Source organism: Eschscholzia californica, unplaced genomic scaffold (assembly GCF_041429995.1).
Source record: "Eschscholzia californica isolate CP2 unplaced genomic scaffold, dmEscCali1.0.p SCAF_1, whole genome shotgun sequence".
NCBI classification, from domain to species: Eukaryota; Viridiplantae; Streptophyta; class Magnoliopsida; order Ranunculales; family Papaveraceae; genus Eschscholzia; species Eschscholzia californica.
The window spans coordinates 32,615,699-32,640,764 of NW_028238198.1; the positions used below are offsets into that span (position 1 = coordinate 32,615,699).

The 25,066-nt window shown below is 35.7% G+C and overlaps 4 protein-coding genes across 5 annotated transcripts; 1 reads left to right on the forward strand and 3 right to left on the reverse strand.

The window, feature by feature from the left end:
* Positions 1-6,194: 6,194 nt before the first annotated feature.
* Positions 6,195-6,704, reverse strand: LOC147566169 (uncharacterized). Its single transcript, XM_086653683.1, has one exon. It carries the CDS (start codon positions 6,702-6,704, stop codon positions 6,195-6,197), a length of 510 nt encoding a protein of 169 aa, XP_086509809.1.
* A 1,022-nt stretch (positions 6,705-7,726) lies between these two features.
* Positions 7,727-12,976, reverse strand: LOC147566170 (protein IMPAIRED IN BABA-INDUCED STERILITY 1-like). Of its 2 annotated transcripts, XM_086652666.1 has the most exons (9): positions 12,326-12,976; positions 10,934-11,218; positions 10,523-10,840; positions 10,210-10,437; positions 10,011-10,108; positions 9,634-9,745; positions 8,748-9,197; positions 8,055-8,187; positions 7,727-7,965 (listed from the first exon to the last, which is right to left on the reverse strand). In XM_086652666.1, the coding sequence occupies exons 1-9, from the start codon at positions 12,707-12,709 to the stop codon at positions 7,940-7,942; spliced, it is 2,034 nt and encodes a 677-aa protein (XP_086508792.1). In that variant the 5' UTR covers positions 12,710-12,976; the 3' UTR covers positions 7,727-7,939. The 2 variants fall into 2 exon arrangements, with proteins under 2 accessions (XP_086508792.1, XP_086508791.1); XM_086652665.1 differs by having other exon boundaries at positions 7,889-8,187.
* A 5,234-nt stretch (positions 12,977-18,210) lies between these two features.
* LOC147566171 (eukaryotic translation initiation factor 5A-2) lies at positions 18,211-21,432 on the reverse strand. The gene is made up of 5 exons (XM_086652667.1): positions 20,979-21,432; positions 19,348-19,470; positions 19,185-19,241; positions 19,030-19,104; positions 18,211-18,559 (listed from the first exon to the last, which is right to left on the reverse strand). Exons 1-5 carry the CDS (start codon positions 21,099-21,101, stop codon positions 18,458-18,460), a joined length of 480 nt encoding a protein of 159 aa, XP_086508793.1. The 5' UTR covers positions 21,102-21,432; the 3' UTR covers positions 18,211-18,457.
* A 1,673-nt stretch (positions 21,433-23,105) lies between these two features.
* Positions 23,106-24,960, forward strand: LOC147566172 (uncharacterized). The gene has a single exon (XM_086652669.1). The coding sequence runs from the start codon at positions 23,149-23,151 to the stop codon at positions 24,919-24,921; it is 1,773 nt and encodes a 590-aa protein (XP_086508795.1). The 5' UTR covers positions 23,106-23,148; the 3' UTR covers positions 24,922-24,960.
* The last annotated feature ends 106 nt before the right edge of the window (positions 24,961-25,066 follow it).

The window sequence follows — 25,066 nt, forward strand, 5'->3', positions numbered from 1 at the left end:
GTAAGCGTGAAAACCACTTTTTTTCTAATGGGAAATAAAATCATAATTTTCACATGTGAATTAAGTTTTTATGTGTTTGGTAGAGTTATAAGAAAATGGTGGGTGCCCTTAAAAAGTCTTGTTCTTTTCCTTAAATTATGCCATTCCCTCGAAGTGCCTTTAGAAATTTCGCCATAATTTTCTTCCTATCATCAGAAACCCTAAAGTCCAATTTTAGTTGTAAATTTCTCAATTCATCAATGTCCCAATTTTAGAAAAAAAATTTGTGGGCATCTTCTTCCCCCTTGTTGGATGATAATTTTAGAAACTCTAATGTCTCAATATTATAAATGCATTTCTCAATTCATAAACATCCCAATTGTATAAATAAATTTTCCAATTTTAGAAACTCGGTTTCAGAATACTATACACCAAAATTCATAAATTAACAATATCATAAACCTTAATTTCAGATATTTCTGTTCTAATTTCTGAAATCTCGTAACTTCAGAAACCACAATTTCAAAAATTTATAAACTTTAGAAACCTTAGTTTCAAAGAATCTAATTTTCTGATCTCTCTTACGTGTAGAAGCCCTAATTTCATAACAACAAGAAGAAGGAACCATAAATTTCACCGACCAGTTGAACAATAAGAACAAATATCCAGGAACCCTCTCATCTTTGCAGAAGTCCTAATTTCAGATCTCTTTTATCTTTGTCTTCGATCTGAGGAATAAGATTGTTCAAGAGGAAATAGATTTCCAGAAACTATAATCTTTGTCTACTAGTAGATGGTTGCTGATGGTGATTAAGTTTTATGAGATTGAGAATAAAGATGCTGTAGAGAGATAGTTGAAGAGAAAGAGAGAGATATCAAAAGAGAGAATGAATTTAAATCAATTGAGAAAGAGAGAGAGAGAGAGAGAGAGAGAGAGAGAGATAGAATCCAGAGGAACTCTCAAAGAGAGAAGGATGAGATAGTGTTCAAAAGAGAGAATCCACAGGAACTCTCAAAGAGATAAGGATGAAAGTTTAGATAGTGTTCAAAAGAGATAACAGAGTAGGAGACGGGATATTTGGATAAAGAAGAGAGAGCGTGTTTTTTATGGGAGAGGGCGAGAATTGTGTTTTCACACCTTTTGGGTGGGAAATTTTACAAAGCTATTTTCCTATCTTTTTTCTTACAGGAAAATGACTTTCACACTTCCTAAAGCTACTATCAAATGGACCCTGAGTGGGCTTTTGTTAGATACTCAAAGTGTGGCCCTACGTCCGGGTCGGTAGAAGGTTTATTTTGTTTGGTGAAGATTGTGATAAGTCTGACATCCAAATGTGCTTCAAAATTTGATAATATTGCTGAAACTTAAAAGTTTTGTCGTTATTGTTTTGTTTAAACCGTCCATGTTTAGTCTTCAATTGGAAAATCAAATATTAAAAGTCAATCAGGATAAAAAATAAAATAAAATTAAAGACACGTGTTTACAAAATTACTTTCTTTACTCAATACCCGATCATCATCAACATTTTCTTCGTTTTGTGAGTTTGTTAGTAACATGGCCAAGTAACCACAAAGTTTGGAGAATTGTTTATTTATCTCGTTCCCACGACATTTAAAACTATTTACAACACGAATTTTGATTTGCATGTTTATTGAAGTGTTCAACAACTTCGCTTAAAAAAAATACCTCCTTTTATCATTTTCAATAATTGCATCGGTTACGACGTGTAAATAGTCGTTTACAGTCACACCATCATCAGAAAACTCAAGAAATGTTTCTTGAACCTCATCATTCGTTAGATCAATTTGAGAACTCGTATTTAACATATCCAAAAAAAATATTATAATTAGTGTTTAGAGAAGTCATTGGATAAAAAAAAATTAGATTAAGATTGAAAAGAGAAAAAAATTTTGTAAAAGAAAGATAGAAAAAGAAGGGTGAAAAAATAATTGAGATAGGCCTCATTTGGATACGCATATAGCTTATTACTAGAGTTTTTTTTAGCGCTTCAATAAAAGTACTTTATAATAAGCTATGTTGGCCGTTTGGTATGACACAATAAAAGTGTTTTTTTATCTTCAAAAGCTATACTATAGCGTTTGGTAATAATAAGCTTAACGTGCTTTTATCTAACTTTTAATTTATATATATATATATATATATATAATCTATCTACCGCAATAAAACATAATAAAAAGTAATGAAATTTTATGTCAATAAAAAAAAACTAACTGTGACATGAGTTGGTTATAGAATCTAAACAATTAAAGGCAAAAGCTATTGAAATATCTTACGAATGGAAAATGTATTAAGTTAATCATCATCCTCATTCACATCATTCGCATGAGCAATATTGTCAACAATAATTTCTCGAATATTATCCATTTGTACTTGTTGTTGATTGATAATTTGTGGTCCCATTTCGTTGTAGCTTTCTTCACGCTCTTCTCCATTATCATAATCAACTCTGACTTCATCGTTATCATATTCTTCCATTAACCAATCTGCAATCGTTTCTTTGCGTATGAAGTTGTGGACCGACATACATGCTACAACTATTAATACTTGTGTTGCATATGGATACGTTGGCATACATTTAAGAATGGAAATCTTGCTTTTATTACACCAAAACACCGCTCTATAACACTTCGTAGTGACGAATGCCGATGATTAAACATTTCTTTTCGTGTTCTTGCTTGACCACTACGACGAAAACCAGGGAGATGGTATCTTACGCCGCGATACGGAGCCAAATAGCCGTTCATGTTTGGGTACCCAGCATCAACAACATAGTATTTACCTGAGATAAAATGTGAGACGTATTTTAAGTGTAAATCATAAATATCATGTGTAAAATGTTGCACAGTTGAATAAATTACTTTGTGGTGGATGAGGAAAATTCATTAACGGATTATTAATTGTTTCATAAAATTTTCCAATCATTAGCGGTACCTTCCCATCCGGCGATTACGAAAGTGAATGTCATGTCAAATGAGCATGCAACCATCACGTTTTGGGTACATATACTTTTACGCCCTCTAAATGGTACTTGTTTCGTCGTTGGAATATGTGCACTGATATGCGTACCGTCAATTGCCCCGATGCAATCCTATAAGTAAAAAAGTTATCATAAACAACCTAGTATATACCTGAATTTTATCAAAAACTTCAATGAATAATTACCTTGAAAAATGGCTAATACTTCGTGTTATGCCGGATATGGGATGAAACTGCAGTAGTTTCTGGAGGTTTGATAATTGAAGTAGAAAATTTCGTCATAGCTTGTAATGTCGAATTGAAATGGCGGCTGATAGTTTCTCCAGAGTATTGGAAACGATCACACATCATAACATTTCTTTCATTATGACCAATAGTCCTAAGAAAAATTGCCATTTGTTCTTCAATAGACACAGTCCTTGTGTTCTTCAACAAGCCTTGTTCTCTCATTGTATGACATAATTTTAGAAAAACATGTTGGTCCATCCGCAATAAATCACGACATGGTTGAGGATGTCCATGTAAAAGCTCGAGTACAAACGCATTGCCGTTTAAAACAGATTCTCTAACTGGATTCTTGATAACATAATTCTCACAATAATATTTTGCATTGGTGTAAGTTATAAGAATTATAACATCTTCTTCATCTGAATCCATTATAACTGTTCAAAGCAAATTATCATATGATTATATAAACAACCACATATAAGAAAAACACAATTTATTTAATAATTTTCCATTTATCATAAATTAAACCATAATAGTTTATCATAAACAAATAACCTAATAAAAAATTGAAAATATTACCTTAAGTGTTCAGGTCTAATAATAAAAAACAAATCAATATAGCTAATCTAAATTATTAACTATAAACTATTATTTTTCCTTTGTAGCCATTCAAAACGAACTTCAGCTGGTAGAGACATAAAAACCTCTCTCACATCTTTGTTCATGAAGTTGTCAATGGAAGCATAGTAAAGTTCGCTTCCTACTGGTATTACATCTGCCATTATACCTAGAGCTTCAATGCACTCTTTAATGCTATATACCTTTTCAATACTCTTTGTTCTATTCTCCACTGCATCTATCAATTTTTCCATAGAATTGGTAATCTTTGAAGCTCCAGACGATCGTTCCAAAACTCATCTGAAGCAGTCAATGTTACAGCAATCGGATCCCAACCCGAACCTGTGTTGTTAATTAATTTATGTCATGCTTTCCAATTTTCTTTAGTTGAATCGCAGTGACTCTTCATCTTCTTCTTGTCATATGCTTTTTTCGTCGAGTTGAAAAAATTTGCACACAAATTTTTATACCCTTCCCTATTCAAGGTAGTCCCTGGTCTATTACCCTTTTGTACTTCATCCATACACAAATTTCTTATGATACTCAGAAGTCCAATGTGCACAAGTTTGAGTGTTGGTTCCCGACATCTTTAGTTAAAAATTAATTAAAAAATTAATAAAATACCAACACAATCTACAACACAAGTGGGATGTTAAAGACTTTCAATAAATTCCCAGTCCATCACCCATTTGCATCTACTTCATAAAAATTGATTTTAACCTATTAAATTAGTACTCAAATATATAATATAAATTTTATCATTATAGCCACGTCCAAGGAGGCAGTTTCCGGGAGATAATTTGTGAGAAGCCAGGTTACAAAACAAACTCTCTTCCAACCAAAATCCAATATAAACCCTAAATTACAATAAAAGCTAGATCACTACTAAATTAAAACACCTTTACCCAAGGCTGATGAGGTGTTCTACATGATTTCTTATAAATTCAATTATGTTAGCTCTCACTTTAGCTAAGGTTTGTAGAGAAAATTCATATCACAAACAATTGATATTGAATCTTCTTTCTAGAGAGAGAGAGAGTTGAAATTAAAATAAAGATTAGACATTGAATACAACCATCTTATTCATCAAGAACTCAAGAATCAAGTTCTTTTAGTTGAACATATAATATCTAAGAAACAAATCAAAGAAGAAAACAAGATCATGATATTGAATCTTCTTTATAGAGAGAGAGTTGAAATCAAACTAGACAATAGACATTGAATACAACCATCTTATTCATCAAGAACTCAAGAATCAAGTTTTTTTAGTTGAACATAATATCTAACAAACAATTTATGCAAAAAAAATAATTGGGTTGCACTAACCAGAATGATGTTGACCAGGAAGGATATGGCAAGATTGATTATTTGGTTTCTCTGAAATCTTGGAATCCAAAAACCCTAAAAGAAGAAGAAGGGAAACATGCGTGCAAGATAGAGAAAGACAATAAATTTTTTTTAATCACCGTGAAAAGACCGTGTTGCTTTCCGGAAAAGCAGAAGCCAGAAATCGGGAAATCGAGCTTTTCGGGCTTAAAAAAAACTACAGCTTTTTTTACCCAAACGTGCAAAAAAACGAAAAAGCGCTTAAAATAAGCTAAACGCTGCCTTTTAGCTTATTTTAAGCGTTCCTAAACGAGGCCTAAATCCCTTTCAAACACAAGATACACATCCACTAAACTAGTAGTTGACAGCAAGTCCGACCAGGGGCTCTTAGTTCAAATTAAGGACCCCCTGGTCCAACCCCAGTCGACTCTTAATTAAGGGTCCGCTGAACTCCCTAACATGACTGTTGGGGAGCTCTCAACGGCCATTTTGGGTGATCACATCCAACAGTCCAATTTTTTTTATTAAAAAAAACTCATTAATTAAAAAACTTAAAATGCATTACATTGATAAAAAACTTGAAATGCGTCTATTCATTGTCGTTAGACCTCGTATTCGACACATGTTCAACAAGATCTGCCTTCAATCAGGTATGGATGTCATATTGTCATGGCTTCTTATTCGACCAATACAGTCAAGCAATTCGTTCGGTAAAGATTCTCCGCGATGTACCAGACCCATTTCACATGCATCGACAATGGTTGTAGCATTTGGTCCTTCGTCTTCAATAATCATGTTATGCATTAATTATGATACACGCCTTCATGATATCACTCATTGCGTTTATATCCCACCAACGTGACGGACCTCGAATAATTCCCCATCGAGCTTGCAGTACACCAAAAACTCGTTCAACATCTTTTCGAACCGACTTTTGTCTTTTGGCAAAGTATGCTTCTTTCGAGCCACATGGATTAGAAATAGTTTTGACTAAGGTACTCCATGAAGGGTATATCTCATCCGCAAGATAATAACCCGTATCATATTATGTGCCATTAATTACATAATTAGCCAGGGGACTCTCACCCATTACCAATTTGTCAAAAACCGATGAACGCTTAAGAACATTAATGTCATTGCATGATCTAGGCATCCCAAAAAATGCATGCCATAAATGGAGATCTGAAGATGCAACTGCTTCTGGGATGATAGTTGGGGCTTTGACATGGCTAGTATAGGTTTCATGCCATGTCGCAAGGCATTTACTCCATTCGCAATGCATACAATCAATACTCCCTAACATTCTAGGAAATCCTTGCGATTCACCAAGTGCTAGGAGTCTAAATATGTCGGATTCATTCGGATCCCTCAAGTATCCAGGGTCGAAGACATGGATGTCTCCTATTACAAATTCTCGTAAAGATACAATGACAACAGACTTACCAATTCGACAATATTCGTGTTGTGAATCGACCGGACCTCCATATGCAAGCATCCTCATCACAGATGTAATTTTTTGGTGAGGTGACAATCCCTTTTGACCCAACGCATCCATTCTTTCGAAAAATTTTGGGATTGTATTCCCTTACAACATTGAGAATACGCAAAAATAAATCACGATTCATCCTGTAGCGTGCGCGAAACTTTGTATCATCATACGTTCGAGTTTCATTGAAATAGTCTCTCATAATGATTTCATGACCGAGTTGTCTATTACGATCTATCGTTTGGTGACTCGAAACAGAACCAACATGACGAGAACGTTTTCGTTTAGCATTCTTTTCCATTTTTTCTAACATTCTGAGATCATCATCATCTCTTTCTGCAGCCCATGCATCTTCTCCAAGCATCATGTTCATTAAAAAAATTGTTTTGCATTGTAGAAAAGATAATGGGTATAGGAAGAGAGTTTAATAAGTTTGTAGAGAAAGAAGAAGATGAAATTGATTTGAGTTTGTAGAGAAAGAGAGTTGTATTTATAGATAAAAAAAGTTGATGAAGAATTTAATATGGTGGTTGGAAGGATAGAATAAAGATAAATTCAAAACTCAAATTCAAATTTTAGGGCTCCAAGAGAGGCTAGGGTTGGAGCTGAATTTTAGGGACTGAACTGAGGCTGTAAAATTTGGGTGAAAAAGTGGTTTTAAGGGCCTGAGACAGTCCCTGTTTGGACTTGCTCTGAGGCCCAATATCTATATAGGGAGGAAGGGCCTCCATTCGACCCTAGAGCCGGGCTGGGCTCCCAAATTTGGGGTTGCTCTATGGGGCAAATTTGAGAATGAGAACGCTAGGGTTCACCTATAAATGATGAAAGGAAGGGAAATGAAACACATCGCCTTAGGCCGAGCGCTTCCTCCTTAAGAAATGGAGGGGCGTGGTATTCCACGGGAGAGGTTAAATCGTGGCGTACGATTTCTTCTGAAATCGTGCGATAGGCGCACATTATCAATTGGGAATTCATTCTTCTCGCTTTATTGCTTCAGTTTTAGCACTCTCAGCGGGAAGAATCTCCCTACATTTTTCTCTTCAAACCCTCTTTTCTGTGAACAAGATTGAAAACCCTAGTGTTTCAGATCATTTTTATCAAAGCTTTTCTTTATACTAGTTTCTAACCACACATGAAGGTATCTATATATATGAAAAAAAGATTGTTTATTTACAGTGGGATTTACACACTTCTGACTAACACAACCTAGTTTAAAGATCCCCTTTTTGATCTCCTTAAATTTTGTTCTTGGTTGATCTTTGATTGCAGATTGATTCCTTTCACAGATGAAGAAGTTTATGAAGCTAATGGTGGCGTTGATGTTTTCTCCCTGCAAATATTAGTTTCAGATGATAATGGTGATTGGGAAGTTGGAAATTGGATCAAGATTTAAAAGAAAGTTGAAGTTTTTAGGGTTACCTGTGTGAGAAGAATGATGATGATAATGGAGGGTAGGATGGATATGAAGGGTTTTGTTGTGGTGCAAGAGTTCATCAACTTGATATGACTGTGGAGGCAACATTGGCCCTGAGAATTCTACTCTCTCTTCATCCTGAAAATACCCAATAAAATTAGATGGTTTAAAATTGTATTTACCCAAACTATACATACAAATACATTGTAAATTGTTTGGATAAAGGAAATGAAATTAGGAAATTTTCTAGGGTTTCAGTTTTCATGTCAATCTTGCCTAACAATGTAGAATTGTTAGGAATTAGGTTTCCAAGGGAAACACAGATTCCACCAAATTATCACCACCACAACTAATGAAACATCATCACCAACCAAAGAAACCAAAACATAGCCACCGCCATCCATCACCATATGGCTGATTTTTTGTTTATTTGAGTATGACGATTCAGATTCAGACTAGAGTCAAATTCAGATAATGAGAAAAATAAAAACTACTGCCTAACGTTTTTCTGAAGACTTTAGCCTAGAGTGGTAAAAAACTTTGTTTCTAACCTCAGGGTCAGGGGTTCAAGATGAGCCGTGATGTTCTCTACACGTATCTTGGCCGGAGTATGTGTCTTATGTGTCCGATAAGGATTCAGAGAAGAAAATGATTAAAGTGTTTACAATGTTAGAGAGGAAAAGTTGTAATGGTCTTACCACAATACGTTTCTTAGCAGGGTAAAGTGCAGCTGAAAGTCCTTGAGAATGAAATGCCTTAGAATCATCAAAAGAATCTAGTCTCTCAAACTTGCTCCAATGTTTCTGCATTTCACTCTTGGTATACAAATCATATCCGCCTGAATCGACTTGATAAGATCCAACAACCCAAGCCCCCATTTCTTGACCACTTAGTTCTGAAGAAGTTCTTGCTTGTAGAACACTAGTTGGATCAATTCCAACTCCAACTCTTGAATCATCATTATTATCGTGTGTTTGATTCTTTTTTTGATTTCTTGCCCATGAAAAACTATTTGATGTTGTTGTTGCTTGCAAAGGGCCTGACATAAATAGATTTTCTTGATTTGGTTTCTGTACATGGGGTAGTTCGTCTTCTTTAGGCAAGTGCCCAAAACTATTCCCCGTTTTACGAGCGCGTTGAGTACTAACCTGCAACACCATGGAATTTTTATTTTAATAATATCAATGGGATGATTCAAGAATTCGTAATAGATTTGTGGGGTAACTAGTTGTTGTTGTTGAGGCTTCTGGCAATGGGAAGAGATTTTTGAATATATATCTAACTAGTGGTTTGCATATTAGATGGCCTAAACGAAACTTTAGCTCTTTATAATTATAGTACAAAATACATCAATTCGTTTCAATTGGAGGGGTTGAAGTTAACCGTCCATGAATTTAAGTCTAAGTTGCATCCATTGTTCTAATATTCGGCAGTTATATGTCCAAGAGAAGGATGCATCATAAACAAGTGCCTCGACATGAAAGTTTGGTGTTATCGTGTAAGAATCAGCTGCCAAATTTCCTTAATAAATGTTAAAAATGTGGACAAAGAGCGAGAGAGAGAGAAGAGAGAGAGAGGATATACCTCAGTTGGTGCAGCAAATCTAATGGGAACAGTTGGTTCAGGCAGAACATTATAAACTCTCACACGTCTTCGTGTCGTTTCAGTTCTACGTGCTCTCCCAATTAACTTTTTCCTGAATATTTAGTTACACTTCAATTAAGTTGCAACAAAGGCTGATTCTAGTCATGCTTAAGGAACGGACAATCCGTCCTGGTTTATATATAGAAGGCCCTATTGATTTGGCTCTGACAAGTTTTCAAGGTTTTCGTGGTTGCGAAAATGAAAAGAGCTTCCCTCATAATAGAGAACCTTACTAGCATTTTCACTCGATCGTTCCAAATGCTAAGACACTTTAAGTAGGAGACTACGAAACCTGAACATTTACTGAAACTACTTACCTTCGGGCCTCCTCACGACTCCTAGCATCGATCTCCTTATTAGGCGGGTACTTCGGCAAGCTTGATGGATGACAAGCATAAGGTTTCGTCGCGAAATACTGAAATAAATCACAACCACCATTATACGAGAATATATATATATATATATATATATATATATATATATATATATATAGAATGGTTTTCGTTGATGACTTACCTTGGATTTGAGAGCGGAAGAGGCTGTACCACGCTTATAAGGTTCGATAGAGAGAAAAGTTTGTATAAGATTTAAAGCACTTGGTGAGATATCTTTACATGTAACAGATAGACAACTCTCACTAGAATGTTGGGGTTTGAATATAGTTGCTTGAGGAAGTTTAAACTTTTTCCAGTACTCATCTGGTGGTGAACCACAAAGCTTGAAGATTTTGTGTAATTGTTCAACCTGAATACAAACACATATGGGTATGAAAAATCTTGAAAATACATGTAAGATCGTATGCCTGAAGTTCAAACCAAATTCGGGTTACCTCTGTTCGACCTTTCAGTAAAGGCTTCCTGAGAAGAAGTTCAGCAAATACACAACCAACACTCCATAAATCGACAGATTGCCCATAATTTGTGGATCCAAGTAAAAGTTCGGGAGGTCGATACCATAGAGTGACAACACGACTAGTTAACGGTTGTTTATTTCCAGAACTAATGAAATTTGCCAAACCAAAATCAGCCAATTTAAGAACACCTTCGTTATTAAGTAAAAGATTCGACCCCTTTATATCTCGATGCATTATACCTCTTGAATGACAATGTTCAAGAGCAGATAGTAATTGTTGCATATAACATTTCACCTGCAACAATAGAGAAGCGATTTGTTCTTATTGATCAAGAAAAAACAAGAGAAATCAAACTCGAACACTTAAGAAGAGAAATGATGAACGAACCTGTGATTCGTTGAACTTGATGTCAGGACAAGATGACAATCCAGCAAGATCATGTTCCATGTACTCGAATACAAGGTATACACTAGACGATAATCGGGAGGTAATTAACCCGTCTAACTTCATAATGTTAGGATGGTCTAACTTACGAAGAATCATTATTTCTCGTGCCATAAACCTTACACTCTCCGGCTCAAAATTATCAAATCGGACCTTCTTTAGAGCAACTATCCTCCCGGTGTCAAGGTCTCGTGCTCGAAACACGCTGCTATATGTTCCTTGTCCAATCTGTTAATGCAGTTATTACTTGGCATGAGTTAGTCGCAATGATATATTTATGTGTACCTGCAGGGAAGAACGAATATATACTACTAGCGGAAAAAAAGAGGAAAGAAAGTTAGACCCCTTAACACGATATAAGACTAGATGTTTGTGATCGAAATCCAACACAAAATCGGACAACTCACTATCTACATAGTTGAAAAAAAGAAGGGAAATCATTGACTCTACAAGGAAAAGAAGAGGGGAAGCTACTTTCCCTTGACAATCAATGCCATTAGAAGCCGTTCTGGCACAATCTATAACATGTATTTTAAATCATTAGGATTTTCAAACAACAGTTGAGTGGATGTATGTGGTCAAGAACAAGCAGTATGAGCTTCAAAGTCATCAATCAAGTCACTCCTTCAAGCGACTAGTCATTAATGAAGTCACTTGTCAAGGGAAACTAGCATTTTTGATAAGTATCTCATTGACAGTATTTGCGACCACCAAGCCCCCATCAGACTGTAAATCATCCCCAATCAGGCACCACCACATGGTCTAGGTTTTGTTCCTGATGGGTGAGCCCAGGCTCCAGGCGCTCCTTCAAGTGACTTTGGACTCATAATGTACGATTAAATGGTCAAGTAGGTAATTGTAGTATCAGATCAATTAAACTTTGCAAGTCCAAATTAAAGAAAACATATAAAATTAATACCGTACTGCCTAATACAGATAAAATAGGTCTGCCCAATTTCTGCAAACTAACAAAAACCCATTGCCAACAATTGGTTGACCAGTTGTTTGTGCATATACTCCAAAAACCCGGAGGTCACATGTTCCCTTCATGGACTTATTCAATTCATTTATTTATATTCATTATATATATATCCATACCATATTGAATTTAATGACTAAAAAAAAAAAAACATTTATATTTTCTTTTCTATTTTACTAGATCGCATTTAAAACCTCTCTAAATCAACAAAAAGAGATATCCTTAACAAAAAAAAAACAAAAAAACAAAAAGAGAATTCAAAATTAAAATTAAATTGAAAGGCAAAAAAATTTTGGGGACAAAAAAAGAAAAGAAAAAGATGTTGTATATCAAAAAAAGCACAAGATTGATTATACCTTGTCCAATTTCTCATAAGAATCAGCTCGAAGAGGGATCCATCCATGAATAGCTTCACCAGCAACAGCACTAAGCCAAGTAGGCCATCCAGCAGCAACTTGCTCCCCTTCTAAATACTTATTCATATTACTACCTAATCTGAAACTACTACTCATCCTTGATTTTTCTTCTACAATTTTACAACTACTCTTTCTCATTGATTCCCCTAATTTATTTCCAAAACTGATTCTCTTGTTGTTGTTATCTGGTTCTGGCAATATGGTTGGAATAGAAGAATTTGAAACTTGAGATGCATTTGACCTAAATGTTTCTTTGTGTAATTCATCAAATGGAGGAGGAGCAGGCTTGACTGATATTGTTTGCTTTGATGGAACACACCCCATTACTGATTTGTTAAGATGAAATGATGATCATCACCAGTATTGGTTGAATTGGAGAAAATAGAGGTACCCAGACTGAGAAAATGAAGAAATTAAGAGATGGGTAAACAAGAAGAAGAAGAAGATATGTTAGAGAGAGAAAGAGAGGATTAGTGATAACGTAAATGAGTTGTTGGTGTTGTGTGTTTGGGTTGGAAGAAGATGGTGATAACAGAGAGTTTTAAAGGAAGAATGACAAGGATTTAGTAACGACCTTTTTCAACCGAATCCAACCCCAGAAATGGATGGGTCCACATTTGGTACCAAAAGAGGAAGAGAGAGAGGAGTAGCCGTTAGAGCAAATCCACTACGTACGTTCTACATCATGAAGGATTCTTAATCTAATTTTTTTTTTTTTGAATTGTTCATCGTGTCTAGAACCTTTGACCTCTAGGATGGAAGACTATACCTCTTACCACTCCAACCAAGGGTTGTTGACTCTTAATCCAAAATTTGTATTGGACTAAAATCCCACCCCTATGATTTGTTAGGATTTTAGATTAATAAATCTACCAAGAATCCTAAGACTCTTGAATCATAAGGATTCTTAATCTAATTTTTTTTTTTTTTGAATTGTTCATCGTGTCTAGAACCTTTGACCTCTAGGATGGAAGACTATACCTCTTACCACTCCAACCAAGGGTTGTTGACTCTTAATCCAAAATTTGTATTGGACTAAAATCCCACCCCTATGATTTGTTAGGATTTTAGATTAATAAATCTAGATTTCAAACTTAAAATCAACAAAAAAAATATTTCCTTCTAAAAAGAAATTATTGTAAAATAATTATTATTTTTTCCCAAAAATCATTTTTTTCCTTCAAAAAATCGTTTTTTTTCTTCCGAAAGGCGTGCGTTTTTTTTCAAAAAACCTGATTTTTTCGAGAACTGTTTTTTTCACCCGAAAACCGATTCTTATCCGAATAACTTTTTTTTCGCGGAAACATATTTTTCCTTGAAAAACGTTTTTTTACAGAAAAATCACTTTTTTTCTGATTTTTTTTCGGGAAAAAATGTTATCGAGGAAAAAACGCTTTCGGAGAATCATGAACAAGGTTTCTTCAATATTTTTTTAAAGAAGCGTTTAGAAATACTCGAATAATAATAAATCATACTCCATTCTTGTTAGTTGTCAAACAAACCAAAAAAATATTACTTGGATTCATGAATCCGAACACTCCATCAATAACTTCTCTATTTAATTAGTTCATTGCTTATACATACAAAGTAGTCTTTGGGTTATAGAAAAGAGAAAAAGTCCTAGTTTGCTAAATTGCTTTTCCTGCTCCCTATTTTGATTGTGACTTTGATTTTTAGGTAAAGTTCAGATATTATGTCATCAACTAGTATTAATCATTTAGAGACGAGATTTGTGTACTAAGGGCAAGTCCAATGTGGGGTCCGGGCTCCCAATTTTGGGAGCCCCTGAATTTTGGGAGTTCCGGGGCTTTGTCTCAATTCCAATGTCAGGCTTCCAAATCCAAATAATGTACGTGCGCGAAGTACGTGTGTGAAATTTTGATTTTAAATTTCGACTATGAATTATTAGATTTTGACTAAAAATTAAAATGTGATATTGAATTTCAAAAAGAGAAACACAAAAAAAAGGAAAAGTAAGATATAAAAAAAGTTCAAAACATTTTAAGAAGATTAAAAAAAAAATTAAAAAAATAAAAAGAAGTGGGGCAGATCCACCCCAAATATGGCATTAGGGACTCCCAACGACCATATTTTGGGGCTGGGAGGCCAGCCCCCTAAAATTGGATTTGCTCTAAAAGATATAGTAGAGAGCTCACTTATGGATTAACACCTTAAACTCATCACTTTACTGTTTAATTCATACAGCTTAAATTATGTCGCGTAAAAACAAATTTGTTCTTTCACATACATACACCATCTCTAAACAATAAAAACATTAGTGATGTATTTGTAAATTTGCATGAAGAAAATACTTGGATTCAGAAAAATAGATTTATTATCATTTTTTTTTTGTTAAGTTTGATTCCTAAACTCTATATTTTTTTTTATCTTGAGTCCATTTCCTATCGATCAATGATACATGTTAGAAACCATCATCTTTTCAGCTAATATTCAAGTTTCTTACTCCTTTGCGGTTATTTGTCCCATTGACATGTGAAAGGAAAGTGAATGTGTTTCCACTATTTGTTGGATGCAAGGTGCATGTCTAAACATTTAAGTGAAACAGACGTCAAATCGCAAAGGTGAAACATCTCCAACTCCAAAATTAAAGAAAAGGCTGTAACTCTTCAAGTCTAAAATATATTTGACACTCCCAAATTGGTAAATTTCACATGACTGAGAATACGTACCATTATGGGCAAGAAATTACGTTTTAGAATTGATTGATTTTACCTACGATATTTATTGAAAATATCGTCTTTTGGTTGTATTAAAAAATTAGAATGAATTGGGGTATGGCGATAATTAATATTTTTAGGAGTTAATAACTAAATTCATGAAAAAGAAGATTGGCCTAACATATAGATAATAGATCCATCCTTTTGCCTAGTTGGTATATAAGCACACAATTGGGATAGAAAATACTAACCCTAAAGAAGAAGACTAATGGATTGAGGAAACAAACCACTCAAGAATGAGTAAAGAAAAAGCAACCTAAGTCACTATCTTTTCCCCACTATAATGACCCCACTAACCCCAAGTCCCAACCATAGTCTTTCAAAAGGATTTCCTAATTTTTTTCTTTATTAAAAAAGATTAGCTCAAATATCAATTTCTTACCATTCCAAATTATTGCTTAAAATTTGATTCTTAAGAACATGACGCGCAAGGCGTCCGCAACTAGGATTAAGTATGTAAGTAATATATAAACTGCTTGAGTTGAATCATTTAGCTCACTCGACTTACAAAAACACAAAAATTTGTAGCCCACTATCTACTTGTATATGATTAATGAATGCATGTTATATAATTATACACGATTTTGTTGCATTTGCATATAATCTTCGAGCATTGCTTAGCCCAATCTTAATGTTAACATGGATAGAAAATGAAAACTCTTGTAATTTAGTTATATCCTATACTATTATTTTCAACAAGACTAAAATAGTTTCACCACGATCACAATGACATTAAAATATTGGTTAGACAGAGAATATTAGGTTATGACTTCGAACATTAAAGGGTAAAAGGAGATGGGTTTGGTGATATTAATATTTATTATACTTCTTTAGTGGAAATAGTGCACAATCTTCCACAAGTTCTTCGATTGCCTATGCAATAAAGAGGAACTACTTTCAACAAAAAAAAATAAAGAGGAACTACTTCTCTTCTAAAAAATCCAATACCATCGCCAACTAGAGAGAGACTAATCTCATCACCTATTGAGACCATATTACTGTATGTTTCTCTGCTAGGAAGGAAGTTAGAGAGTGTGATGTATGAGACAAAGAGAAGGTTGGGTTGCCATCAGGGCCGGCCCTGACCCAAAGCGAACAAAGCTGTCGCTTCGGGCCACAAGATCTAGGGGCTACATTTAAGAGAAATTTTGCTTAAAGCGCCTTTAAAATTTGATACCAGACTCACAACTTTGTGAAGTAAGGGGCCACAATTAAATAAGTTCTAACGTGTTTGGATCCAAAAGAAAGTTCTTTACTACCCTTGTCAATCTCTCTTTCTCTCTTTCTCATACTATATCGAGGCACCATTGATTTCTGTCTCCCGCTGTTCTCTGTTACTCCCTCTCAGTAGGTGATATATTTTGTTATCCTCCAATTCAAATCTCTCCATTTCTTTTATATTGAAGTATTATACACAACACGTCATTACCACAATACTTCTACCACCATCCCGGCCACCAAGGTTACTAACCTCCACTAGCACTACACCACTATACCTCCACTACTACGACTACCACCATCTTTATTACACCTCCAGGACCAAAACCATCACCACCACTACCACGACAATCTCCAGACAGACTAAACCACAACCAATACTATCACCTTCACACCACCAAAAAGAAAGAAGAATTTTGAAGTGTTTGTTCTCCTACTTTTTATTTTGGAAAAGTCAATTTAGAGGAGAGAAAAATTAGCATCATGTGACTTGATTTTCAAAAAAAATTCTTTCTTTATCTATTTTTTTATTTTATTTTTTCCTATTTAAAGTAAAAAAGGAAGCGGACTAAGATATTGACTCACGAATTACACTGAGTATCCCATTGAACTACTGAACCGAAAATTCGACTGAAGACTGACTAAGACACTCTCTGAACCCGAGCCGATTTTCAAGTAACTCAATTAGATCGTTCGAGTCATACTGCTTATTTATTAGCATAAGTTTCATGTTTAAATCCGACATTAAGTGTAAGGAAAACGTAAAAATTTCAATACGCGATTTTTTTTATTGTGAAACACATGTGGGGCCACATTTTTTAAACTCGCTTCGGGCCTCCGATATCTCAGAGCGGGCCCTCGTTGCCATTGTGATGTAGCTAAACACCATTTTGAACAACTTTAATGCCTCTGTAAGAGAGCAATGTAAATCTCTAATTTGTTTTGTTTAGTTACGTAACATGATTTGTTTTCGTAAATAAATAATTAGTTATTTTGAAATTGTATAAAGTATTTTTTTTTTTTTGAAACTGTATAAAGTACTTGGCGAAAAACATAACCTAAAAATCGATTAAATACAATGAAACAATACATTTTACTAATTAAGAAGAAAAAAATGACACATAATTTCTTAGCAAAAGTGGATTTTTTCCTCATTATATAAATTTTATTAACTTATTATAATTTACCAGTTTTCAAGCGTAGCTTTCAACAAAAAAAAAACGCGTAGCTATATATATCCACAGGAGGGAGTTTAAAGGGTTATCTCCAAGGGGAATTTTGGGCACTATAAGTAGACAACCCTTAGTTGGAGTTGTAAGAGGTATAGTCTTCCACTTCAGAGGTCAACGGTTCGAAGCACGCTGAACCATTCAAAAAAAAAAACTCTTTGCTAAGAAAGCAATGGAGAATTTTCTACTTCAGGTCAGGCATCCTTGCTTCACTGATTGAAGGGCAAAGCTCCATCTAAAGTCAAAGATATTTCTGCAGGATCGGTGTTACATTATTCCCAAGTTTGTAACGCTATTCATCGTGCCACACTGACGACTAAACGTAATAGCCTATATGCAGAAGATGACAATGGGATCAGCCAATCCCCGAGTCTATCAGATGGAGAAGAACACGAGACACCCCAATTCAACTAACATTATTCCCAAGTTTGTAACGTGCCACACTGACTAAACGTAATAGCCTATATGGAGAAGATGACAATGGGATCAGCCAATCCCCGAGTCTATCAGACGAAGAAGAACACGAGACACCCCAATTCAACAAACAAATACTAAGTTTCACACCGAGGAAAATCGAAGGAAGAAGTGACAACAAACAACCAGTTAATTGTATGAAGATATATAAACACAACACTTGGAATATTGAATAGATATGTTATTGAAAGCTCAAGTAACATTCATAATAATAATGGCATAAGTCGAAGCACAAGAAGTTCCATATCATAAAAAAGAAAAGGAAAGATGAAGATACAACCCAGTGTCTCAAAAGCTTTCATAACAAAACTAAGTGTCATTGTATATCTTTCTTGCCTACAATCAGAAAGATTATGCTGCTGCAGCACCAGCACCGGTTGTAGTTTTGGTAGTAGGCGTGCTTACTCTTCCGATTACTTGGGACCAATGTCCTTCAGAGCATTGATCTGTTCCTCTCCCATTGCTGACATTACAGATACGACTAGATCTTTTCCCTCAGCAAAACCATCTTTGATCTGTAATTCATAAATTAAAAATATGAACACTAAGCAGTTGGGAGTAACCCAACCAAGTTTTCACCAACTTATATATATCTAGACATATGTAATACAGACCAACTACAAAGCATTTATATTTTTTTCAAACTAAAATCACAGCTTAAAAAGTTTTGAACATAATAACAAACTAGGAGTTCAGCATATGTCGGTCGCCCTCAGGCTACCCTCAATCCCAATCGAATGCTCGAGTTACTCGGGTAGATTGGTATAGCTCAAGTATTTGGTATAACATTAAGACATCTGTGGTATAGCAGTTATAAACAATTAACTCATAATTTTTATGTAATAAATTGAATTCTTCACGTCAGGTTCAAATCATAATTGATCCGCAGAAGGAAAAAGGACTACCCCACAAAAGATTAGCTTAAGATTTGAGGCTATTTATAAATAAGAGTTTAACTAGAAGAGATGAAGAACATCCAACTAACCTGGGTGAGCAGGCTCTCATCAGTTGGGAGTCTCAAGTCATCCTTAGTGCCACCATTTTCAGTCAGCAAACTCACCTGCACCATTTACAACGTTGTTAAAGAAAACTTGAAGAGCGAGATGTAAGAAACTAAGGAAATTAATGGGCTTCACTTACAAATCCATCCTCAGAGATATCAATCAGCTGGTAGTCGGTACGGTTAACATGTGGAACCTGATTTTAGGGGTACAAATTCAAGTAAGTATCTTGGAAGAGTAAATAGCATAACTTGTGAACATGGAAGAACATTAATGGTGAAGTTATAAGGTGTAGTTCATACATCACAATTGTGGGATGAGGGGACAATATCTTCGAGCTTCTTTCCATTGAATATGTCAATGGCAACAAAGTGACACTTGGCGTGACCATGCTTGCCAGTCTTGGAGGTCGAAACTTCAACAACCTATATAAAAGAAACAAGACACAATTATTAGAACGGTTGAAATCCAGAGAAAAGTAACCTATATAACCTATTCAAATGACTTAATCAACTATACAAGCAGATATAGAATAAAACAGAGAGCCTCATAAAACAAAGCAAATATGTATCATGTAGGGAGAGAAGAATGTAATGAACAGGTCGAACCAAATCAACAAAACTGAAATGCACTTTCCAGCAGAACCAAACCTAGCCAAATCGATACGGTGGCATGGTGCAACTTCAAATTAATTAATTCGGATTCAGCTTAACTGATTGATACTCCATATTTACTAGTTCATACTATGAAATTTCAGCAATTTAAATTCCTATGGGCATGATCCAAAAGTATATTCCAATCGGCACTGCTTATCTCGAAAGAGATCAAGCTCGCCTTAACAACACATTCTAAAATTTGTAAACCAACATACGTTTCATGTGAATGAAATCAAGTTTTTTAAAAGTTCTAAAATTCAGTATTTTCTGTAAGACTGTAACGATCTCTTCTAGCTAGAAACTGAAATAGGCAAACACATTTCCCTCTTATGAACTTTAAAAAAAATTACCATTTTAAAACAAATGATATTTATTGATCAGTCATACCAACTATTCTAACCGAGCCAAACTGAATTCGACCAAAATCTTGATTAGCCAAACAAACTAGATCAAACCTATTCTGCCGAAGTCTTGGTTGGATAGACTTAAGTTAAGCCAAAAATGGTTGGCAACCAAGCGATGTTCACCCTTTTGGGTGAGCATCGGTCGGTTGCCGACCATTTTTGGCTCAACCGAAGCTAAACCAATGAAGACTTTAACCGACGAAGTTGGATGATCTAATTTGGTTTGACTTAGTTCAGTTGGTAAGTCCGACCAGTTAAAAGTGTTACTATTTCAAATTGTTAAAATCTTCTTATAATTGGTCTAATCACATGAATCTCACAAACTTCCTTTGCTAATCCATAGTTGTAAAATATGTAAATAACTTAATTTTGTGATTAACTTTTACATAGCTCATTATGTAAGAATATTATGATACTAATTAAAATTTCGTTCTACACTACTAATAAATAACAGACAATTGATCGTTTCAGTTTGAGCAATTCCAAAAAGGCTCAAGTCGAAGTCAAACCAAATCGATTTGGTTCCGTTTGGTAGAACCAAAAAAGCGGTGAGTTCCCAGTCTGTCAGGTTTGGTTCTTCGCCCAATTTTTACAAACCCTAGTGTTTCGAGAAAGCATCAGTTCATTAATATGGAAACAAACTCGCACTATAAAACTATTTGGCAAAACATAAAAAAGTCTATATAACAAGATCGAAAACGCTTTATCTCTAATTAGAATCAAAACCAATAATAGACTTCTTAATCTCTGATTATAATCAAAATCAATATAAACCAAAACATAACAAGTAAGAATCTAAACCAAAACATAGGTATACAGATCTAGTAATTAAAAGATCAAAAACCCTAAAAAGATAAAAAGAAAAAAACAAACCTTGCAAGCTCTTCCTTTAATGACAATATGTCCATTCTTACGGATGGTTCCAGCTTGTTGAGGATAAGTCTTGGAAGCTCCGGCATCAGCCTTGGACTCAAAGTGATGTTCTTCGTCCGACATGATTGATTGAGAGCTCTACAAACTTAGACTGAAAATAGAGAGAGAGAGAAGAATAGCAGAGGGAAGAAGATGAGGGAATACCAAATTGAGGCTGCTGATAGAGACTTCTATTTATAGGATATATATCTCGTTTCTATTTCTATTAAAACTCTGTTTTCTTTTCAGTATATATCTCAACTTTCTCTCTCTCTCTCTCTCTAAAAAGCTAGTATAAAAGTAGATTCTCAGGAACCTAGGGTTTCCTGACTCTCTTTTAACTACGAATTTATACCGTTGGATTTTAAAAACCATTGCTTAATAAGTACGCTCAGATCTGACGCACCACACGTGTGATTTTATCGAGTGTCTTCTGAAGAAGATATAGGGACCAAATTAAGAAGAGATATTTTATGGTAGTTTCAACATTTGTATTGCACGTGACAAAGTTTACACCGTTGGATGGGAAAAGGTTCCCGTTTAGGATCCTTAGATCTAGTTTGTGTTATCCACGTCTTTTCTACATTTTTGTGGTCAAAGCATAGCTTGACCACTTCCATGGAATTGATACACCACATAGGCACTAAGGCACGTACTCAACCGTAGGGGTGAGCAAAAACCGAACCAATCGGCCAAATCAAACCAAGTCGAACTGCACCGATCGGTTTTTGAACCGAATCGATCACCGTTTGACTCGGTTCGACCGAAAAATCGAACAACCCAAATCGACTTGGTTTGGCTTCGGTTTGGATTTCTAAAAACCGCTCAAACTGAACCGACCGAATAGAAAGAGGGAATAATAATTTTGTAAAGTTAATAAGAAAAAAAATTAGGAAAATCATAATCAAATCTTCCAAGTCTAAATTTGTCCTCCTTCCTAGTTGTTGTTGTTGGCGGCTTCGTCAACCACAAGCTATTCAACTTGATTGAAAGGTTTTTAGAGGTAAGTCTTCACTAATGTTCTATGTGTCACAACTCATTCTTAGTTAGTAACTTAAAAATATAGATTTTGCATTCCGACTTCTACTTATTTTTTTGTTTGTATTGGTGAAAAAGTACGATGAATTTTTAATTTTTATTTTCCGTATATGTAATGGTGTTAAAGTACGATGGACTCTTAATTTTTATTTTCCGTATATCTAATGAAATGAATAACATTAGTTTGTCATTTTCTCTAAATTGTGTTCGGTTAAACCGATCAACCGAACTCAACCGAGCCGAACCATGTCGGTCGGCCGAATGATCGGCTCGACTTCGACCGATGATTTAGTCAAACCGCCACTTATTGGTTCGGCTCCCGCTCGAACCAAAACCGAAAAAAAACGAAAAAAACCAACCACTGCTCACCCGAGCTCAACCGTTATTCACACTTAACCCTGCTTTTTACCTTAACACGCTCACAAAACACAGATTGGTAAAATATGTTGACCAATTTCCATTTGAGATGAACCCGATCTCAAACTATCGGAAAGATGAGAAATATAAGTGATATCTAGTATTAGTTGTTGACGATGGGTGCTCTATTTGGGAAATGGGATTCTAAGTCTTGAAAATAAAAAATGAAATGTAAGTGGTTGATTTGTCAACCTCCAAAAGAATACTGCACGGTGATACAAACAAGAGTATTTTTAGAAGAATAATATTAACTCTAACCGAAACTAAACAGATAAAATATGATCAATTTTGAATTTACGAAAAACGGCAGTGCTAAAAAAAACTGGTCACTAAAAAGATCAATTTTGAATTTAAGATCTTGGATGGCTGAAATTAGAATGCTCTTGACGAGGCAAAGATTTCGAGAAATTGTAAGTTAAAAAGAACATTGGTGATCAAGAAACCCCTTAATATAGTTCAACAAAAAAAAAACCCTTAATATTAAATCTAATAACAAGAAAGTTCAGGAAAAGAACAAGAAAGCTTGCAATTAGGTCATGCAAAGGTACCTAAGTGGGGGTACTACTTGGTTGTTAACTAGCTTACCTAATTTTTTAGTGTATAAATAAGCATGAACTTAGAAAATTTACAAGCAAGTAACTTCATAATTTCAACCAAAAAAGTAACTTCATAATGTATGGCTTCCCTTCAATACTTAATTATTATCTTGCTCTTTCTCTTTGTTTCATTTCCTTTCTTCCTCTACCACTCCTACGCATTCACCCTGTCTAGGCCAATGCCGAGGATCGGTAGGCTTCGAGGTGGTATTGGCTCTGGGGGTACAGCTACTCGAGGTGGTCATCTGCGTATGGGTGGTCGTTTCCGTGGTGGTCGTCACCATGGCATGGACATACGCCGTGGTGGTATAGGAAGTGGTGGGTTAGGTGGTGGAGGTGTCGGCGGTGCCGGTACAGGCGGTGGTGGGGTAGGTGGTGGTCGTCATGGTGGTACAGGTGGTAGTGGCGGTGTAGATGGTGGTAATGGTACTGCTACTGGTATTACTAATGCTGGTGGTGGTGGTGGTGTTAGTGGTAGTGCTACTGGTGGTACTAGTGCTCGTGGCGCTCATCGTGGTGGTGGTCATCGTAATGGTAACCCTTGTGGCGGTATAGGTGGTGATCGTGGTGGAGGTACCAATGATGGTAATGGTAGAAGTGGTGGTACTGCCCATAGTGGTGGTCGTACTAGTCATCGTGGTGGTCGTACTAGTCATCGTGGTGGTGGTCATCGTAATGGTAACCCCGGCGGCAGTATAGGTGGTGATCATGGTGAAGGTATCGATGATGGTAATGGTACAAGTGGTGGTACTGGCCATAGTGGTGGTAGTACTAGTCATCGTGGTGGTGGTGGTGGTGGTAGTACTGCTCATGGTGGTGGTGCTGCTAGTGGTCACCGTGGTGGTCGTAGTGGTGGTAGTGTTGGTCGTCATGGTGGTCGTGGCCGTAGTGGTACCGGCCATGGTGGTGGTGGTAGTCATACTCACTCTGGTCGCGGTCACAGTCGCCATGGTGGTGGTGCTAGTGGTGTCGGGGGTGGTAGTAGTGGTACTGGTACTAGTGGTGGTGGTCATCGTGGAGGTACTAGCAAAAGTGGTGGTAATGATGATAGTGGTGGTGCTTGTGGTGGTAGTCCCTGTGGTCACCGTAAAGGTACGGGCACAAGTGCTGGTATCGGTGGTGGAACTGGTAGTGGTGGGGGTGGTACTAGCAGTGGTGGTGGTTCTAGCAATGGTAGTGGTACTAATGGTACTTCGGGTGGCGGTGATGGTGGTATGTCTTTAGTAAAGAAGACATGCAAACACTGCAAATTCAATGATCTTTGTTTCTCAACTTTGAAATCAAATCCTCAAGGCTTGATCATACAAGATGAGAAAGATCTATTAAAAATGTCAATTGATCTTGCAAAAACAAACACTTCAAACACTTTAACTTACATCCAAAAATGGATTTCACTCAACAATGAGACAAACTTAAGCTTTACAAACAGCATGGAATTATGTGCAGATGATTACCAAGATTCAATCTCTTCTCTCCAATATGCCATTGACACTCTCATTAATAATGATGATGATCATCATCATAATGATCAAGAAGGTTATATGGTTACTAACATATTCATACAAACTGCCATTGATAAAACAAATCATTGTGACAGAACGATAAATAACGACGGTGGTCATCATGGTAATATCGTCGTCCTCGATGATGATGTTGTCAATATACATAACCATAATGACGGGTACGGTGATGATGAGGATGGTTATGATTACAGTGATGATGATAAGGTTCCTAAACCAGTGGAAGATCAACCACGTACCATAAATAGTAAAAACGAGATGATATCTCAGCTTCTTCAAATCTCAAGGGATTTGCTTTGTTACTTTTCACCAGATTTAACTGACTGCAACTAACTCTGGTTTGTGTTCCATCAATGGAGATGATTTTAGATATATTCTATTTGTACAGAGCATGAATATTTATAAGTGCGTAAATCATCAGACTCGTTATGAACGCAGAACGCTTATAAGCGTCCACATAAAAAAAAAGGTTGAGACG

Excerpts from the sequence above, each read along its gene's own strand:
- LOC147566169 (XM_086653683.1), bottom strand. The coding sequence starts at position 6,704 with ATGGATGCGTTGGGTCAAAAGGGATTGTCACCTCACCAAAAAATTACA.
- LOC147566170 (XM_086652665.1), bottom strand. The coding sequence starts at position 12,709 with ATGGGGTGTGTTCCATCAAAGCAAACAATATCAGTCAAGCCTGCTCCT. Across the intron at positions 10,438-10,522 it reads TACTGAAAGGTCGAACAGAG|GTTGAACAATTACACAAAAT; the intron begins GTAACCCGAATT and ends GTTTGTATTCAG. Across the intron at positions 8,188-8,747 it reads CTGCTAAGAAACGTATTGTG|GATGAAGAGAGAGTAGAATT; the intron begins GTAAGACCATTA and ends GGGTATTTTCAG.
- LOC147566171 (XM_086652667.1), bottom strand. The coding sequence starts at position 21,101 with ATGTCGGACGAAGAACATCACTTTGAGTCCAAGGCTGATGCCGGAGCT. Across the intron at positions 19,242-19,347 it reads CCTCATCCCACAATTGTGAT|GTTCCACATGTTAACCGTAC; the intron begins GTATGAACTACA and ends CCCTAAAATCAG. Across the intron at positions 18,560-19,029 it reads ATGAGAGCCTGCTCACCCAG|ATCAAAGATGGTTTTGCTGA; the intron begins GTTAGTTGGATG and ends TATGAATTACAG.
- LOC147566172 (XM_086652669.1), top strand. The coding sequence starts at position 23,149 with ATGGCTTCCCTTCAATACTTAATTATTATCTTGCTCTTTCTCTTTGTT.